The 21,372-nt window shown below is 38.6% G+C and overlaps 1 protein-coding gene across 6 annotated transcripts in view; it reads left to right on the forward strand.

The window, feature by feature from the left end:
- Cfap20dc (CFAP20 domain containing) overlaps positions 1-21,372 on the forward strand; it is a 241,972-nt gene that overhangs the window by 121,293 nt on the left and 99,307 nt on the right. For all 6 annotated transcript variants that reach the window (XM_048421402.3, XM_085687943.2, XM_085687947.2 and 3 more), the window contains 2 exons: positions 19,166-19,302; positions 19,913-20,075. In XM_048421402.3, the coding sequence (XP_048277359.3) occupies positions 19,166-19,302; positions 19,913-20,075 (300 nt within the window). The remainder of the gene's footprint in view (positions 1-19,165; positions 19,303-19,912; positions 20,076-21,372) is intronic.

The following is a 21,372-nucleotide window of genomic DNA, read 5'->3' on the forward strand; positions in this document are numbered from 1 at the left end:
GGTAATTCAAAGGAAGCTAAAGAGTAGTCCTTGTGACAAGTCATCTGAGAAGCAGGTCCTGAAAGTGTCCTGTGCATATTCATGTATTTATAATGTGTATTTATAATAAATTAAGAAGAGATTTATACAAGTATGGTAGTGAGGAAAAAGTAAATTCTTGGACCATTTTTCATAGGATCAATATAAGGAATGGCTTGAGTGATGAAGGGCTGTGTTGGAACTACACCATGGGGGCATTTCTCGTCCTTCAGTAAGGACATGGTAACGTTATAGGAAGCTGAATTTAACAGCAGGATTCCAGACTGGCAGGACCTGGGCCAGTAGAAAGCAGTGGCACTGAGTGAAGCTGAGGGGGAGGTGGCAGGATTTGTGGCTTCTCAGATGACAAGTATGGCCAAGAAAGTTGTCAAAGCTTGAAAAGAGGTCGAACAGGGACTTTTTTTTCATTTTATTTTATTTTATTTTGGTTTTTCTTGACAGGGTTTCTCTGTAGCTTTGGAACCATCCTTTGGAACCTGTCCTGTAGACCAAGCTGGCCTCAAACTCATAGAGATCCACCTGCCTCTACCTCCCAAGTGCTGGGATTAAAGCCGTATGTCATCACTGCCAGGCCGGAAAACATGAACTCTTTATCACCTGTATTTTCTCTGTTATTCTTAATCAGCATTACATGTCACATGCCACAAGTTAAACATCCCTAAAGAACTGAACCTCTTTTGTCCTTTTTTCAGTACAAAAGAAGTCTATATATAAGTAGACACTGTACTATTAGCCCTTGATTGCATCATTCCCAAACTAAGAAAAGCAGAGAGAGAGAGTGTATGATGCAAACCTTACCTGTTTCATAATTACCAGTTTGAGTAGGACTTTTTGCTAGCAATGAGGTAAACAGTGAAAATGTATTTGTTATATTTACTGTATCTAGACATAAAGAGAAATCTAAAGATTTCATGCAAGCCATGTTTGTTTAAGGAGCCATGAAAAAACATAAAAGCATAAAAGTAAGTTCACTATCTTTCAGGTGACAGCTTGCTTTTAAGATTTGCCACAGAATGCAGGAAAAGTATTTCAATAACAAATACTATATCTGCACCTAATATAGTATGGTAATTTTCAATAACAGGAATGACTAAGCTATGTAACATATGATGGTGAGATGATTACAAATTATCTTTTTTAAACCCATGTTTTTCCAACTGAATGGTTTCTTTTTTTAGTTTGATACCAAGTTTTTTTAGTTTCATCTTACATTCCAACCACAGTTCTTGCCCCCACTTCTCCTGACCCTCCCTCACCCTCCCCCAGCCCCCATCTACTCCTCTTAACAGGTAAGGCTGCCATGGGGAGTCTGCAAAGTCTGGCACATTAAGTTAGTACAGAACCAAGCCCCTCTCCACTGCATTAAAGCCAAATCTGGCATTCCACCATAGGGAATGGGCTCCAACAAGCTGCCTGAGGCACCAGGGATAGATCCTGGTCCTACTGACAGGAGCATCTCAGGTACTCCAAGCTTCACTACTGTCTCCCACATTTGGAGAGCCTAGTTCAGTCCCATGGAGGCTACATAGCTCTCTCAGTCTAGAGTTCGTGAGTTTCCACGAGCATGGTTCAACTGTTTATGTAGATTTTTCTATCGTGATTTTGACTTCCCTTGCTCATATATTCCCTCCTGCCTCTCTTTAATTAGATTCCCAAAGCTTGGCCTGGTGCTTGGTTGTGGATTTCTGCATCTGGTTCCATCAGTTACTGGATAAAGGCTCTATAAAGATAGTTGGGGTATTCACCAATCTGATTACAGGGGAAGGCCAATTCAGGCACCTTCTCCACAACTGCTAGTAATCTTAGCTGGAGTCATCCTTGTGGATTCTTGAGAATTTCCCTAGCACCAGGTTTCTCCCTAACTCCATAGTGGCTCTCTCACAGTGATGTCATGAAATTTGCAGGCAAATTGATGGAACTAGAAAAAAAAATCATCTTGAGTAAGGGAACCCAGACCCAGAAAGACAAACATGGTAGGTATTCACCCATAAGTGGATATTACACATAAAGCAAAGGATAACCAGACTACAATCAATGGCTCCGGGGAAGCTAGGTTACAAGGAAAACCCTAAGAGGGATGCATGGATCGCCCTGGGAAGGGGAATTAATGAGATCTCCTGGGTAAACTGGAGCTGGAGATTGGAGGAGGTGGAAAAAAGGAAGAGAATGGGAAATGGGAACATGAGGGAATGGGACGGTCAAGGGGGGAGAGGGACCGGGTGGGAGAGCAATGAAAGAGAGATCTTAATAGAGAGAACCAACTAGTTGTTTTATTAACTGTGTTTAAAATAAATACAAGTGAATGTACAATATCATTGTCATCTTATTTAAAGCTCTCAGAGGTACTTTAAGTGAATAAGAGTTAATAAATACTATAATCACATCAGTGTTACAACTAAACAGAAACATTTTCATAAACTATATTCAAGCCCAACTTACAGAGGAGAATATTGGTATTTCCCTTGCAAATTTGTAAGTGGACTTTTGATGTAATAATAATCAATTCAATCTGCATCATGTATACAGAAATTTACTAATTACCAAAATCCATGTGCATATTTCTTTTTCTTTGTGACTACAAATTATACTCATTGTAACCCATTATGATTGTGCCTTTTAGGCCAGTCTCATTGCACATGCATGATAGTCAAGATGACATGAACACACATGGTACTGGGTGGTTCTCTTTCTGAAAATGTATTTCCGTAGCCGATTTTTGTATATGTGAACTTTAAAGCTTACTAAAAGAGAATATATTAATAATTTTTGCTCTTTTTCAAGTGTTTGATTTGAATGGTATTTCTAAGGATTATGCCCAAGGGCAGAATGTTGTAAATGTGGATAGGCCAGCAGATGTGTCTTTATTTGAACTATTTGTTTTTGCCGCCTTCTAGAAAGTGAACTGGCACAATGAAATTTGAATTGCATGGAAAAATGACTGTGTGCTCATATAATTGGCTGTGTAGTATTCATGTAAATTTTGATATTTTATCATAAATGCACATATTGAGAGATCCCAATGAGACTTTTAGAGAAGTAACCATTTCCTGTGGAATTTCACGCCACCAAAAAAAGAAACTTTGGAGTTTTTAACAGTTTTAGACTGTTTCATTGAATGCTATATAGTTTAATCAAGAATATTGAATGGAATTAATAAAATCACTGTTTCTAAGAAGCCAGTGTTTCCACTATACTCTTTGTCAATTCCCAGTGCACATTAGTGCTGTGGAATCTGATAATCTTACTTTCATTAATGGAACCCCAGTTTAATTGAACCAGAGAATGTGGTTTGGTTATTGAAATGAAGCATTCAGCATTAATGATAAGACACAGTGCCCCACCAAACACAAATCAAAAGTGGTAATTTACTTAAAAATTGGAAGGTGGTTTTCCCTATTATCCTTCTTTTCACAACAGCCATCTAACTAGATTTTCAATTTCTTAAAAATAAGAGGAAACTGACATCCCTACCTTTTACCACAACTGTAGACTTGTGAATTAATCCATCTGGAACACAAAAGAAAGAGGGCGGGAGGGAGGGAGAGGGTGTAGGAAGGAAGAGAATGAATCAGCAAACTGTCTTTGGCACCTGATTAAATCTGTATTATATTTCTCGTTTAGAGTCCATATTATGAAAGCAATATTCAAATCAAAAATCACTTTTCATTGTGAAACAAAAAATCTAAAAGGAAAGTGAATTAGTGTATGCTGTCATAAGAGCCAAGGCACCTCCCATAATTCATGAGTCAGTTGAATTAATATTGTGAAAATATCTATATTGCCAAAACCATTCTGAAGACTCAGTGAAAATCCTATGAAAGGTCCAGTAACAGTCCTCATATGAATAGGAAAAAGAAATGAATCCTAAATTTTATTATCAAAGGACAACAGACCCCAGATGCCAAAAGTCTTTAGCAAAAAGACCAATGATGGTGATATCAATTTTCCTGATTCAGGTTATACTACAGAGCCATAATAACAAAAGGAGCATGGTACTGCACAAAGTAGTTCTATAGGTCAACAGAGTGGAGTGAAGGACCAAAGGAAAACCACAAAGCTACAACTACCTGATTATTGTTACAAAGATGTCAAAAACATACAGGGAGAAAAGACAATCTTTTCAACAAGCAGTGTGGGAAAAGCTGGATACTGAGACATTGAAGAATGGCTCTAGATCTGTGCCTCTCACCTACATCAGTTAGTTCAAAATAATTGAAGATACTAATAAATGATGGGAAACTGAAACTGTTGGTGGAAGTACACATCAAGATATGTAAGGACTTTCTGAAAAAGGACTCCAGTGGCTCAAGGAATAAGACCAAGAATTGACAACTGTGATGATATGAAATTAAAACACAGGAAATGATTGATTGAATTAAGTAACCTACAGAGTGGGAGAAGAATCTTTGCTGTGTTACAGGGAGCCCATCAGCAAAGACCACTAAGATGCAGTCTGTAGCTACTGAAGGTCATTATTCCAGCCAGCTGGGGCAACACTCAGGTATTGAGGACCCAAGTGCAGCCCTGAGCATTTAGCACAAGGGGCTTTTATTTTTCTTTTTTGTCTGTCGTTTTGTTTTCTGAAACAGCATTTCTCTGTAGCTTATGGAGCCTGTCCTGGAACTCATTTTGTAGACCAAGATGGCTTTGAACTCACAGAGATCCACCTTCCTCTGCCTCTTGAATGCTGAGATTAAAAGCATGCGCCACCACCTCCTGGCACAAGGGGATTTTAAAGACAAAATCAAATCCTGTTACCTTGCTCAGAAGCTGCAGAGAGAGGTTTTTCACAAGCAGGAAGTTTAACAGAATCCAAGATAAATTAGTTGAGGCATCTTGACCTTGGATCCTAGAATAAAGTTAGGTAATTTTCCATGGGATTCTCCATAAAGGAGGTCACATTTCTAGTTACATTTAAAATAACCTTATAATAACAAGATGAACCTCAGCACTATCTTGCCCTGTCACTACTGCACATCTGACAGAGATTAACATCTAAAGTGTATGAAGAACTTTAAAACTAAACACTAGGCTAGGGAGACAGTTCCTTAATTTTGTTGGTTAAAGAGATCACATAATGTTTAGTTCCATTGTCTGATGATTCAAAATAAACTCATCTTTTAAATTTGAATTTGAATATCCTCTTTCCCTATCTTCAATGGCAATAAAACAGCATAACCATTCACATTCCTTCCTTTAAATTTTTTTATTTATTTATTTTTCTTTTATTTTTTTTTCATTACACTTCCTTCCCTCCTCCCATTCCCCTCCAGCTCCCCCACTCATCCTCCTCCCTCTCCATCCCTCCTTAAGAGACACCCTGCCCTGTGGGAAATTCAAGGCCCTCCCCCCTACATCCAGGCCTAGGAAGCTTTGCATCCAAATCGACTAGGGTCCCAAAAAGCCAGTACATGCAGTAGAAACAAGTCTCAGTGCCTTTATCAATGGCTTCTCAGTCAGCCCCTATTTTCAGCCACATTCAGAGAGTCCTATTTAATCGCATGCTCATTCAGTCCAGGTCCAGCTGGATTTGGTGAGCTTCCATTAGAACAGGCACACTGTGTCAGTGGGTGGGCCAAGAAAAAGGCATCCTACTGAGTGGGAGAAGATCTTCACCAACCCTGCATCAGACAAAGGTCTTATCTCCAAAATATATAAAGAACTCATGAAACTGGACATGAAAATTCTAATTAACCCAATTAAAAAATGGGATACTGAACTGAAAAGAGAATTCTCATCAGACGAAGTTCAAATGGCCAAAAGACACTTAAGGTCATGTTAAACCTTTTTAGTGATCAGGGACATGCATAAAACAACTGTGAGATACCATCTTACACCTGTCAGAATGGCTAAAATCAAAAACACCAACGATAGCCTATGCTGGAGAGGATGAGGAGTAACAGGAATACTCATCCATTGCTGGTGGGAATGCAAACTTGTGCAACCACTTTGGAAATCAGTGTGGCAATTTCTCAGGAAACTGGGAATCAATCTACCTCAGGATCCAGTAATACCACTCTTGGGAATATACCCAAGAGATACCCAATCATACTACAAAAGCATTTGTTCATTTATGTTCATAGTAGCATTATTTGTAATTACCAGATCCTGGAAACAACCTAGATGCCCCTAAATGGAAGAATGGATAAAGAAAGTGTGGAATATATACACATTAGAGTACTACTCAGCGGTAAAAAAAAAAAAAAAAAAATGACATTTTGAACTTTGCATGCAAATGGATGGAATAGAAAACACTATCCTGAGTGAGATAACCCAGACCCAAAAAGATGAATGTGGAGGGAATTTAAAATGGATATTGGAAGCTAGAAATGCCTAGAGAGTTCAGAATGGTCATTGTGCAAACATGAAAACCAAAGTTTAGTTCCAAGCACCCTGAGCATACCTGGCCCCCAGGACTGAGGGCTATGGAGACAGAGGGATCCCTAACTGTGGGTGCTTACTGCCTTTCAGCCCAGGCTCTGGGAGTAACTCTGCCTCACAGGAATAGCAAGGAAGACAGCTGGTGGCCTCTTCTGGCCTCCAGTATGTAAACAGACATGCACCTGCACATACTCTTACATGGGCACAAATAAATACTTCTCAGAACGATACTGGTCAGTACTTCTGAAGTCTTCTATAGCAATCATATCACAAACAAGTTGTAGAGAGAATTTTAGTTTTCAATATAATTTATACACATGTTAAAATGTTAATATAAAATGTAACATTAACTACTAAATTGTACTTAATCCACTGGATACTTGTGTAATTATTCTTGTACCAGCCTTTGTGTTATGCCCCCCCCACACACCCTTTAATTCACACTCCTGGGCGAGAGATCAGAGGCGTGCAGCCCCATTCCTGGCATATTTGTCCTCTTAATACAGCACTGCTTGTAATCACAAAACCTAGAGGCAGGCTGCTGTGTACAGTTGGAAACTGGTTCGCAGGCATATGGTAAGCTGCTGTGCAGCTCTGCACAGAGCAGAGCTCTGCCTGTGATTGTCAGGAGTGTGACCGCAGAGTTATGTCAGCTGGTGACCAATGGAAGCCTAGGTCAGACTGCAATGTGGTCCCCATGCGGGAAGAGAAAACATGGTGACCTAGGTATGACACATACAGAAGCTTCACAGAAGCTTCATGACTACCTCTGGAAGCAGAACTAATGCAGATATGGGCAGGAGGAGAAGCCTGCTTTCTCAAGACACGTTTTATTAGAGAGTTTTAATTTTCTAATTATATCAATGATTTATATTAAATATATATTATGTTAGACCAATAACTGAACATTTGTAAATCATTCTTTCTACATTGCAAGCCTTAAAATTTCTTTAGAATTGATATAGAATTAAAATATATTTCTCTACCAAATACTAATATTTTCACAAATAAGATATAATGGAAGCTGGAATATGATGGCGCACTTGGGATCCGAGCACTCAGGAGGCTGAGACGGGACTTTAAATTTGAATGCAGCCTTGGCTACATAGCAAGATCCTGACTCAAAAAAAAGTGTATGCAAATATATAAGAGTTAATATATGTTGGATATTTGTTTACACAGAATTACAAAGAAATTAAAATTTATTGGCAAATTATAAAATCTAGTAAATGTTGAGCTACTTTTTATTTTTATATAAGGAAATATCTAGTTATATATCAGTGTAAATTTTAAACTACATCATTTTATTATGATGATTTTAAATAATTTTCAAATTTAAATATATTTTGATCATATTCTTCCCCTTCCCCAAGTCATTCAATAACCTCTGCTCTACCCTACCCACCCAACTTTTTCTCAAAAACAAAAATTCAACACAACAACAACCCCCGTAAAAAAGAAACACCAAACTATAACCAAATAAAAGCACGTGCACACACACACAGAAAACAAAAACAAACAAACAAAAAACTGTGACCCTGAAGCTGCAAGGGTTGCCTAGAAGTTGGCTTATGTGGTCAATGAATAAAAATGATTGTAAAAGATAACTGTTTGGTCACAGTTTATCAATGATGACTAAGATATGCACGAGGAAGTTGAACACATATCTGAGAACAGAAATGATATGATCTGTGTTTTGGAACAATGTGACCTATCCCTGCTTACTGAATTCTGTATAAATAAAGAAACACTCTGCCTTCTAATCAGTCAGACTGCGAGATTCTGCCAACCACTGTGCCTGGCTCAGTCCTCCTCTATTCCTGGCCTCCTCTCTGTAACATGTCATCCACCTGGGATGGCCCCAAGCACTATCCTAGCATCTAAGTTGTCATTCATTCATTCATTTTCTTTTAATGTACCAAAATAAAATAAGATAAAGCAAAAACTATCACAGAAAAGTTAAACAAGAAAAACCAACAAAAGGAAAAGAACCCAAGAGGAAGCACAAGAATCAGAGCCACCTGTGTAGAGGATTGCAGTAAAGTGTCCCACACTAGCTCAGAGTGGAGTATAATAAACAGGTATTTGTTTAGGGCTAGGCTCACAGACCACAGTCCTCTGCCTGAGCAGGGAACAGGAACCGAATCCAGCATCCAAGAGAGAGACTGTTAATGTGTTTATATCTGTTTTTATAGTACCCAAGACTACACCCAAAGTGGGCCAGCATCTCAAAAGCTATTGGCTAAAGGAGTTCCCACAGCACTTCCCCTTTTGTCTAAATTAGAGAGTTCCAAACCCAATACAAAACTATATACAATAAGAACAGATATCAAGTATAAAAATTAGAATTATAACCAGCACAAACAACATCAAGCAAGAAACATATGTTAAATGTTTTAATAATTATCCTATCCTAAAGTGTCTAAGTCTTGTATTGGAAATGGCTTGGCTAAGTCATGAGAGGAAAGTAGCTATGACTATCTAGTCTTCAACCCCATCAAAGGCCTGAGAAGGTAAATAATATTACTTGAGTAAACAGGAAGTGCAATCAAGCAACTTCCAAAATGTGTGATAGATGAGAGACAACTGACTACCTATCAAGCACCCAAAGTCTCATTAGCAACGTTGGAACAACCAACTTTGACTAAGGCCTAGAATAACTGACAGACCAATTTCAGAGACAGGAAATTTTTCAAGACCATCTTACCCTGTCTTTGCAAGATTTGGCAGTCAGTCGTGTGTGTGTGTGTGTGTGTGTGTGTGTGTGTGTGTGTGTGTTGCTTGTTCAGTCAGACACTGTGCATTTTGTCAGTCGTCAAGGAATTGGCATTTCTTTGCCCAAAGGCCAGTTTTGTCAAGAAGAAAACAAGCTCCAAGTGGAATGTCTTTGGTGTCTTTGTACCCAACATTCTATCAGGAATAAATTGGTGCTGCCAGAAGCAATTGTGTCTCACATCAACATAGCCCTAAGTTATTTAAATACCATATTGAACAGTTTTTTGAAGTGATTGAAGATTACCTATTTACAATCTCTATGTATCTAAAAAACCGGATTAGTCTAACTATAAGTATGGTAAACATGGGTGACTATTGATCTGTAATTTTAATATCTATATAGCTTAAAGACTAAGGTTTTATATATTAAAATATTAGGCAATCTTTAAACAACTGTACAGCAAGTGAGGACAATGACCTCAAAATGTAAACAATGTATGAGTATCTTGACCAGAGGTAGAAATGTATAGTGCAGTACGATAATATATTAAATTTGTATCAACATACAAAATGTCTTAAACAGAGGTAGAAACATATATGCATACAAAATGACAAAATAACTTTGCATAGGCATACAAATATTGTAAACAGAAATAAGAGCATATTAAATACAACAAATATAATTTGAATTTATGTCAATATATAAGAATTCATATGGAAATTTTTAATAAATAAATTAATTAAAGAGAATTCATACCAATGTAAATTGCCTATAAATAATAGCTCACAAGTATTCATTCTATTACTCACTATTATTATTAGTGTGAGTAAGCTCACACTAATCTTGAGCACCAAGTGTAGAGAATTACAATAAAGTAGTCCCACACTAGTTCAGAATGGAGTATAATAAGGGTTTTTTATTTATGGTAGACTCACAGAACAACAGTCCTCTGCACAAGCAGGGAGTGGGAACCAAATCCAGCAGCCAAGAGAAAGACTGCGCATGTTTTTACATCTATTTTTATAGTACCCAAGGCCATGCCCAAAGTGGTCCAGCATCTCTTGTTTTACACTTTCTTCCTTCTTTTCCCCAGGGTTCCCTGAGTTCTCAGGGGAGAGAGTTGATGGAGACAGCCCATTTAGGGTTGAGTCTCTTTCTTACTCTCTGTGTAATGTCAGGCTGTAGGCCTCTGCATTTGTTCCCATCTGCAGCAGGAGGAAACTTCTCCGCTGATGGTGGAACAAGGCACTGATCTATTGAGTAGAGCAGGATATCATTTCGAGTTATTTTGTCAATACTTTTTTTTTTTTTTTTTTTTTAGTTTTGCTTTAGGTCCCTGGGCTCTCAAGTCTCAGGTTCCTGGCAACCCAGGCAGTGTCTGGTATAGTTTCATTTCATTAGTGGGTCTTAAGTCAGATCAGTTATTGGTTGTTAACTGCCACAGCTTTGTGCCACCATTACTCTAGCTGTCTTGCAGGCAGTACACCATTGTAGATAAAAGGTTTACTGGCTTGGTGTTTATTTCTCTTTTGAGATCATGTGGAACATATTCCTGTAACAGATACACTGTAATGTAGAGGTGAATGAAGCCTATTTAGGGACCAGCTTGGCATCTCCATCTTCTGTGAGTTATGTGAATGGTGTCTTCAGCAATGGGGTCCTAGTATCAGTTTGTAGAAAGCAACCTAGAGTCTTGGCAACAACATAGGTTATTTTTGGAATTTCCATGGGGCCCCTTTGGCCAACAACTCAATTAGATGTAACCCAAACCCAGTACTGGAAGCTTTGGTGACAAAAGATAATCAGTTGGGACTATCTCCCCCGTTATTTGGCAATTTCATTTAGATCACCTTTGTGTGTGTGTGTGTGTGTGTGTGTGTGTGTGTGTGTGTGTGTGTGTGTGTGTATCTATATATTAGGAAGTTCCTACTGTATTAGATTTCCATAGTATGCTTCAAATGTCCCTTAATTTTTGTTGCCTCTCTTTATATATTCTCTCCCTCAATCCTCTCCACCCCCACTTGATCCTCCATTTCCAGCCTCTACCCCCATATCCATCCACAGCCATCTATTCTGTTTCCCTTTCTTAACGAGAGATATCTTTCCTTCTAGTCCCTTTTTACTCGCCTTCTGTGGTTCTATGGATTGTAGCTTGACTATCATTGACTTCATAGCTGATATCCACATATAAGTGACCATATTCTTCTTTCTGAGTCCGAGGTGCCTCATTCCGGATGGTGTTTCCTAGTTTCATCCATTTGCCTGCAGATTTCATGGTGTCATTTTTTTAAACATAATATTCTATTGTGGGAATGTGTACAACATTTCTTTTTCCATTATCCTGTTGAGAAACATTTAAGTTGTTTCTAGTTTCTGGCTTTTCTGAATATTTTCAGATGCACTATAGCTAACGACTGTTCTCTGTATGTGTCAGTGTCCTCCAGTAACCCCTAAGGCTCCAATCCTGCTACATTGCTTTGTCTTACTGTTTGCACATTTATCACCAGCTGGTATTTTCTTGTTCACTTTTGTTAGTTATTTTCCCCCAAACCTATAAATATCCTGGACTAGCAAGATGGCTCAATAAATAAAGATACATGCTACCCAGGCCTGATAACCTGAGTTCTTTCCCCTAAACTTCACATGGTAGAAGGAGAGAACTGATTTCTACAGATTATTCTCTGACTTCCACAGGCACAGTGTATGTGGGCACTGCTATATACACTCACACACACAGAGATAGAGAGATGGTAGATAGATAATAGATAGATAGATAGATAGATAGATAGATAGATAGATAGATAGATAGACAGACAGACAGACAGACAGACAGATGGGTAGGTACGTAGGTAGATAGGTGCTGGGGGTATTACAGGTATCCCTTTGTGATGGTATTCCCTACCACCTAACTTAGTACTTAGCAGCTTAATACTTAGAACTTACAAGGAACACAGGAAACACTTGTTGACTGGGTGATCAAATGAATGAATAAAATGATGCTAACCAGATGATTTAAACACTGTGGATATTTACCAATAATTCACCATGGTCATAATCAAAGTCAACGTTTAGTGATCTGTCACTGTGTTCCCAGCACTGAAACTCAATTTGAAGACTGTCTCCCACAAGTCTGCTGTATTTATGGGGAAATGCCCTAATTCCAACCCAAATCCTGCACCAAATAAACTGTGCTTGCTATTCAGAATGGAAAACTTTCTCAAAGTGAAACCATTTCCCTAAGCCTAAGGAACAAAAGCTAGGCTAGTGCCTGCCCTTCAATACACAAGACCTTGTGAAGACTGCTAGTATCTTGCACACGGCCTTGTATCTTGTAGAGCCGGCCCAGCTTCACACACAAACCATCTAAGGTCCTACTCCAGTTCAGCACAGAAAGATGCAATCTAATTGTGGTTTTTAATATTGTTGCATTTCAAAAGTGTCATAAACTTTCTGAATTAATGAGATAAGACTGCATACTGATTTTAATTATTTGCAAAAGTTGAAGTTAGATCGTAGTCTCCCAGAACCTTTCTGCTTGAGGCATTTACCTGTCTGCTTTTCTTTTCATCATACCCCCATGGCTGGTAGACCGGCAGTTCTCCCAGGGTCTAAGAATAGCCCTGGATTGAATAATTTGCTCTGGGCATAGACTCTTAAATTATCCAGTTACCCCACGTCCCACAAGTGCCTCTTGGAATTCCTTACTTGCCAGACTTTAAAGCCACTTCAGTTCGTCCTCCTCATCTCTCCCCCAGCTTTTCTCCCTTTGAAATAGGACATTAAAGTCATATGTTAGCTGCTTAGTTCCTCCTAGACCTCATTAATCCCCTTGACATGTGTTGGATTATAATATTTATGAAGTTTTGGTACCTATCAATATAATCATTAATCTTCCATTTTTGAGATAATAACAATTGTTTTTAGTTAGATGGATTTAACTGACCCATTGTTAAATGAGGGCAACATTGTATATATTTTAAAAGGGAGGGGGCAAATGAATGGTTTTTGAGGCCTCCCGCCCCCCACTCAAACTCTGAGCATAGCTTAGTTTCTTCTATGGAGATAGAATGAGAGTATCACACATAGAGAAGGACTTAGAACTGTGTAGGTATCTGTGACATCCATCATCCTTTAGGTCTCAAAGAGATTCCCTTGATCCCCAAGATTGGATCCCAACCCCAACTGAGCACAGTTAGAACCCTTTATATTTTTCCTTTGTAACCCCTTATTACAAACTTAATCATTGAATTGTTTATTAATTTATTGAGACTATAAGCTCTTTGAAGAGATAGCATTCTGTCTTATTCCTTGTCTCTCTCAAGACCAACCAGGGTTAACACCTCGCCAGTACTAAAGAGTGAATGAAGAAAGGAATAAATGACAGGAAATAGATTGTGTAAGCTTTAAATGCTATTCAAGATGGAAAGTACTAACAATCTACCGAGCATCTACTCCTTCCAAGGCACAACATGAAGTTTGCAACATGTGCAGTTTCATTTAATCTTAACAGAAAATGCCATGACTTAAGTATGTTGTTTCCCCACACTTATAAATGAAGAAATAAGGCTCAAAAAGGTCAGGTGCATTCTCCACCGCACTAGAAAGGTCAGGTGCATTCTCCACCACACTAGAAAGGTCAGGTGCATTCTCCACCACACTAGAAAGGTCAGGTGCATTCTCCACCACACTAGAAAGGTCAGGTGCATTCTCCACCATACTAAAACGGTCAGGTGCATTCTCCACCACACTAGAAAGGTCAGGTGCATTTCTTCTCCACCACACTAGAAAGGTCAGATGCATTCTCCACCATACTAGAATAAGCCTTTGCTCATGTTTTGTTACATACTGCAAAACAACACAATGTGCTAGAATAAAAATTAACCCAAACTCTGGACCCAGGCTTCAAATTTCATTCTGAGTCGACTGTGAAGTGATAGATGAAAGTGTTAGACCTGACCGCAGTGCTGAGAGCTGAAATGTACGAGGTCTCTCTGGTTAGACTTTGAAAACCTTGCAAGCTTAAATGACTATAATAATTAGAACATTGTATCCTGAGACAAAAGCAAAATGAATGTTTATTTTCTCTAAAATACAATTAGAGAGTACACCCTCAGGTTGTACAGTCTAACTACAAAGGCATGCACCCCTCCATAAAATAGCAAAATAATTAATGCTAAATCCCTGACTTATACGAAGTTCACTTTCCACAAACTCAAGAAAATGAAACGCCTCCAGCATGATTTTAATCTGATCTTGATATTTAACCTTGCGTTATGCAGATTGATAATCAGCTTTTAAAATAGCTACTTTTAAAATTCAAAGCACATGCATTTCTGCTTATGGCTTCCTTCTATTGAGATTTTTCTTGTTAAAGACGCTTTGTTCCTTCTACTTTTTATTTTAGAAACTGAAAACCTAAATTACTCTGCCTTGTAGATTTAAATTAGGAACCTATCCTAACAAATATGTAACATAATGCACATTAAAGGAGAATTATCTTTGACAGTTAATATGATTCTAAGCAGTGAATTATTTGGACAAAAAAGATTTGCAAAACTGGTATGTTCTTTGTGGTATCAAGCTTAAAAAATATCTTAAATTATGGAGTATTTGTACTCTTTATAAGTACAAATGTAATTTTTTAGAATAAACTTAAATTTAAATATACTGTGATAGATTATTCTATAACAAAGCCTTATAATAAGTCTTCTTCTGAGATTCAGAATATTATCTAGTAACAGGACAAGACAGTACAGAGGCTCCTCCATTTTGTATTCTTGCTGAGGCCATTTCAGGTTTAACTGGAATTTGGTTTTCTTGATGGAGAACCCCATGGAAAATGACCCAGCTCTATTCTAGAAACCCAAGGTCAGGATGTCCTAGCTAACTTTTCTCAGCTTGTGTTAACCTGACTGTACAGAACACCTTCCAGGTAACTGCTTGCCTTGGCTTCTTTTAAAACTGCTTGCTTCAAACTGCTTGCTTCTGGGAAGTAACCCCCACCCCACCCGCAGCTGCCAAGTGAGATGCCAGAACATGGTTTCTGCCTTTAAAAGGCCCATGTTCTGAATACTCATGGCCATACCTAGACCCCCCCCAACACTTGGGTGTGGTCCCAGCCAGGTGGAATAAAGACTTTCATTTGGCTATAAACTATGTCTGAGTAGTCATCTCTGGCAGGCTACCCATAACACTAATTTTCTGTGATTTAAGATGACTCAGTAACTCAGGTTTAGCTGTATCTTTAATAATCACTTCATGTCCATCACTGAGTAAAAGACTCCTTTAAGAACATGAGTGCTCTGAAGAAAGGGGAGCCACTTTAAATGGGAGCAGAGAGGGAGGTTAATATACAAAGGAGAGGGAGGGAGGGTAGATAGTAACACTGATATTTGAAAAAGCCATCGAGGAACATTGGTTTAAAAGCATACTTTAAAACACAATATGTGTCTTTGCCTTTTGTGTGTGTGTGTGTGTGTGTGTGTGTGTGTGTGTGTGTGTGCGCACGTGTGTGTACAGTGTACAGAGTTTAAATGAAGTTACACCACTTGAGGTGATAATACTTGCAACGTGAGTTAGAGATTATCTGACAAAATACACCATACCAAGCATGAGAAACCTTCTTCTGAGTCATTCATTGGTTATGGGCAAGTACAGGAGACTCCAGAACAAGATAGTCCATTGCCATTGCCCTTAACTGGGGGCTTGTTACTGCAGACACCATACTCTTCAGACACAGGACTTGGAGGATTCAAGCTAGAACTCACTTGACAGTTCCCCCTAATGACTAGGTCTCATAGTATCAGAAGATGCTGTAAAAGCTTCCCATAGAGAAAGTAATCAATAGACCTGCATGGCTGTGTAGCCTATGAACTAAAATGACCAGCCTGGCAAGATATCCCCAACAGTAAAATAGTGGTAAATATTTTAGGGCTAATCAACAGTTTTCTAATTGCATTTAAGGTTGACTCAATAGGAATGAATTTATGCCTGATTACTGCAAACCTAGCCAGCTACCTAGGGAAGTACTACTGCCATTTCTCTAAACTAATAAAATGTCCAAGTTGTATTCTAATAATACTTATTCTCATACCAACAGATAAGTGTGCCACTCATTCATCATCAAAGAAGCTTATTTTTGTAACAGGTAGAGAATATTAGAGACCCACAACTGGCGAAAATGCAAAGAATAAATGGCCACGAGGTGCTACCCCAAATTGAGAAATTTGTAACATCCCCTACACCTAAGACTCATGAAACATTGGGGTGCAGGGGGTTGCAATTGCCACAGGACCAGGTCGCCCTGCTGTTAGACAATGTCTTCCAGATATGATGAAGAAGCTATACCCATACCCATGAATTTTCAACACTATGGTTGCATAGGAAATACCAGCAACAGCAATTGACATGCTAGTGTGGCTGGGGGAACTTTCACTGAGTCTCGTCCCTACATAAAGAGCTACATGCAATCAGTGGTTGCTGAGAGAGAGAATCAGTTTTCTCCAGGGACAAGCTCCCTGGTGAGTTATCTAATCCCAAGTCTCAGGCCTAAACGCATGCCATACTAAATAGACTCAATAGGTCTTGTTTGTGTATGCATGTGCACCTGCGTAAGTGTATGTATATGTAACAGTAATTGAAGGGATCATGAATTTGAATGGAAGTGGATGTGAGCCATAGAGTTGGAGAAGGAAGGTGGTATGAAAATAATATAATATAGTGCTCACATTAAAAATTCTCAAAAAAATAAAAAAAAATTAAATGAAAAAGTATAAGTATGAATAGTTGATATGTTCTTTTTTTATTGTAGCTGGAGCTTTGTCGGTGTGATTGCTAAACTCCCCAGTCCTTGTTTTACTCTTATATTGCATCCATATTTTGATAAAATTAAGTCATTGTCTCCCATTTACCAAACTAGGCTTGGCAGACAAGTCCACAGAATAGAAATAAATGATCTTTCACTGAAAAGAACTTAAACTGATTGGAGTGAAACTGAACTTCAATGAAGAGTATGAGGAGAAAACAGAAGAAGGAAATTGCCCTTGTCAAGTGTTGTTGGAAAGAAAGAGGAACTTGTGACTGAGTAGTCCTCAGGGCAGGGAAGGGGCCCGTGAGAGTGCAGATCCATAGGCCCACACTGTACCCCACAGAGCTTCTCCCCTCATAGTTTTTCTCGGATGTGTTCTCCTTGATCCTCGAAAATACAAATGACATTTTCATATATTTTGTATATTATATATATATAAATATATTTATGTATATATTGTATATAAAATCCATATACAAATCTGTAATGGATATTACAAATAGCCTAGAATTTGAGTGTAGTTTTTTTTCTCTTTTCAATGTGAGAAACTGACTATGTCCTGTTGATTCAAGTGGACATTTATAAATGGATGGAAAAATATACATGCACACATAATGTCTATTTGATAGTAGGAAGTATGCATGTCACCCAACAGGTGGGAGGTTGTCGTGAGAGCCCTGCTGACATTCAGGGCCTCACCACTCAGGCCCACTGTGAATCCTCGCCTCCTCTTTGGTGGTTGGCACGTAAACCCCAGGTGGGTCTTTTATTTTTCTTTTAATTCTAATCATAATTAGAACTATCTGAGTGTTTTAATCCAGCTTCCCTTTGTACTCTTTGTACCCTTTGTATGATGAATTCGTTTTCCTTAGCAAAAATGTATTAGATGCCCACTCTCTATCAAGATGTCAAAAGCAAGTCACCACTGACTTTGCATCTGTTAGAACACACAGTACCCGGAATGCTATTGAGATGGAGAAAGGTGAATTTCCAGCAAGTTCTGTGATGAGGGAAAGCACCCTCCTGAGGCAGACCCAGAGGCATGACTGAAGAAGTGATATCTAAAACATAAAGACAAAGAGGAAGGACATGCCTCCTCACCCTAGGGATGACATACAGCAATGCCTCAGGAAGAACTGAGAAAGCCAGAGTCTGGAGAGAGTAACAAGCAAAGGTATAAGACGGAGGAGATGTCAAGGCAGGTGTTCACTGGTGATAAGGGCTGAGAGAAACTGGCAAGCCACCAAGCAGCTGAAGTGAAGTAACTGAAGGAGACAGTACCCTTCCCTGCCTGTAAGACCTCTGGCTGCATTCTGGAGAAAGAATGATATGGAACACTGAGAGAGCGACAGGAGATCCTGGAGTAATTTGTATACTCACAATTATTTGAGAAATACTATGTACACATTTTTTAAAAGATAATAAAAATATTTTAGAGATATGATTTAAATAAAAATATTCTAAGAGAATACCAAAATATGTATTATTTTCTTTTTAGGTCAGCAATTTAAATAAAATTATTACACAACTAAACAAAAATTGTGTGCTTTCTCAGGCATTTTCCTAGAGATTATCAATCACACAGGTGGCTAATACAGTGCTTGCTCTTGGGAGTCTAGTGGAATGTGATCCCCCATAGAGTTCACAGGGCAGTGGAAATGAAGCAGATGCTCTTAAAGTAACTGTGTAATAACAAGTGTAGGATGCCTTACCAGAAGGAAGTGCCCAACTTAAGACTGGAGGCAGGGAAGGGCAAGCAAGCTCGGAAAGTTAGGGATCGGACCCACTAGAAGGAGAGACTGGAGTCTTATGGGAAGCCTTAAAATGCTAAAAGCATATTCTAAATGTGTTGGGCAGTCATGTAACCCTGAAGGTTTTCAGCAGGAAGTAAACAAACGGGGGTTACTTAGAGGATGGCGGATGTTTTCTTCTTGGCATACAGCTAAATTACTTTCTTGTGGCTTCTCTTCAGGGCTGAATGCCTGAGTTTGGGAAGTGGGAAGTCAGGAGTACCAGCTACTTCCTAGCTGCTAAAACTCCCTTATCCTTTGCTCTCTTGCCCTGTCAGAAACACCCGGTAGATTCTGTGCTTCTGATGCACTATTTCATTTTGAATAGGTGTTGATTCAAATCCTGTGACATCTGAACTGCCCTTTGAGAAGTACTGTAGCGTGGTGTTTGTTACTTCACCCATTAATGCACTGACTTTCTCTAACAAACAGATCAGTTTATCAACAGAGGAGCAGGCAGCATCCGGAACAGTAAAAGTCAAGATGTTTGCCATATTGCCTTTGGGTCCAGGGTCCTTGGACCACCTCCACTCTCTGGCAGACGGAATAACCTGAGGCTCTCCAGTGAGGTGGGTGAAAGATTCGAAGAGCTTATCCAAGCAAGGGCAGGGGATGGTAAGATGTGGGCTATGGGAAGGAAGGGAAGAGAGATAGCTGTGTGTGCCCAAAGTAGGCTTGCATAAATTTGCAGCAGGAATTTTGGATCTTAAAAACCTTCAAAGTTGTTTCTTTTCTGTCTGTCATGTCAACATAATTAAATTTTTTGAGAAATCTTTTCATTAAACATGTTGCTTACAAACAAATATATATGAACATATCTTGCCTTCTCTGTCAAAAGAAATGTTGGGTGTAGACCAGTACCATACAACACAGATTCTCAAATGGTCTGCTTTTTATTCTGAACTTCCTTCACATCTCTGACGTGTAGGATGAATCTTACTCATCTCTATCTGTTGCAGTTTTGATTTTTGTGTCTGGGAGACTTGCTTGCCTGCCATTCCCTCTCATGTTATTTTTCTCCTTCCTCTACTTTTCTCTAATTTCCCTTCCTGTCATTTTTTCACTGCAGTTACTCTGTTTTTTTCACATATTTGTCCAAGTTTTTCCTGTATAGATTTTTATAAGAATTAAAAGTAATTTCTCTATTTTAAACATATATATTGATTCCTTTTCTTACAGACAGTTAAATCCATTGGGAACAAAAATAGCCAATTGTGCCATCAGCCTACAGTAGAGAAACATGTTAACACCGCACAAGTGCCTGCCTTGCTGATTCCTGAGTCTGAGCAGCAAGGAGAGAAAGGAAATGCTCACCAAATGAAGCCAACCACGCCTGTTCCTGGTAAGCAAGAGTCATGTAGACAATAAGAGCCAGTGGAAAATTGAGAGGTGTTCTTATTGAGATAATCAAGCCGTATTTAGGACAGGGCTAAGTCCAGAAAAGGACCATTTAAAACTGAAATGGGTGGTGAGTATTGAAATATATTTGGAAGAATTATACATACATTATTTTGTCTTCTCTGTTTCTTTGTTTATTCTGCTATTTTTTAATAGCTGTGGTGTCCTGGTCTTGCTTTCTGATAAAGATGCCAAAGTAAAATAGCATCTCATTTTAAAATTATGAAATCATTATATTTTGGAAACTCCATGTTTATTTTAAGTTTTCTTACAATAATTTCTGTTTCTGTTGCAGGAACTTTATTTTCTGTGCTCTTTATTTTCTGTCATTGATGTAAAAAATGGCTCTATAGGAAGAGAGCCTCTTTTGTCCCATTTTAGATTGCAAGCCTAAGTCTAACAGAGAAGGAAAGTTGATTTGAAGCTTGTATTTATTAGAAAATGGAGGCCAGAGCCTGACTTTGAATTGTTTTATAACTTTCTGCCTTTCTTGGTCTGACTCCAGTGTCTGAGGAAAGGGAGAATTAATTTTACATGAGTTAGAAATGAATGATGACCACACTGCACACAGTATCATCCGTGGAGATAACAATGGCATGAGAAAATGAGTAGTGCAGCCATGTAATCCCGGTTCTACCAGGGATTGTCTCTGAAGCCGGGTTCAAAGTTCTTCGCCCTTGGAACCCTGGTTTTCCTCCTCCATTAAACAAGCTAAGCATTGCTCAGCGGGAGGTGCCTCAGAAGGTGCTGTAAGGAGCCAATGACATAGCCCAGTTAAATGTATGATAGTGCTCTGAGAAATGAAGGATTTAGTAACGATTAGCTGCTACTATAATTATTACTTAAATGTCAACTTATACTTCAGAATTCTTCTCCAGGTTTGATCTCAGCTCAGCAGATATCTTTAGAAAACTTCTTATTCTGCTACATTTCCTCTTTATAGGAAAAGGATTTTTCTCTCAATTTCATTTTTTATGTTTTTTAATATAGCATGTTGCATAAATAGTATCATCCACACTTCTTTAGCCCTCTATTCTTTGGATAAAATTCATCACTCCTATAGAAATTCCAATGCTGAAATAGGCACTAATGCCTATTTTCTGTAAAGAACTAAGTTGTGTCTTTTATATAGCCACAAATTATGTCAAAATGATAGTCTCATTATAGTGATAAATATATTTACTGGACTATTTGAATGACTATAGTACTTTCTGTTCTGGCTTTTGTTCTCTGGTATGAAA

Source organism: Myodes glareolus, chromosome 5, assembly GCF_982192425.1.
Source record: "Myodes glareolus chromosome 5, mMyoGla1.1, whole genome shotgun sequence".
Lineage (NCBI taxonomy): Eukaryota > Metazoa > Chordata > Mammalia > Rodentia > Cricetidae > Myodes > Myodes glareolus.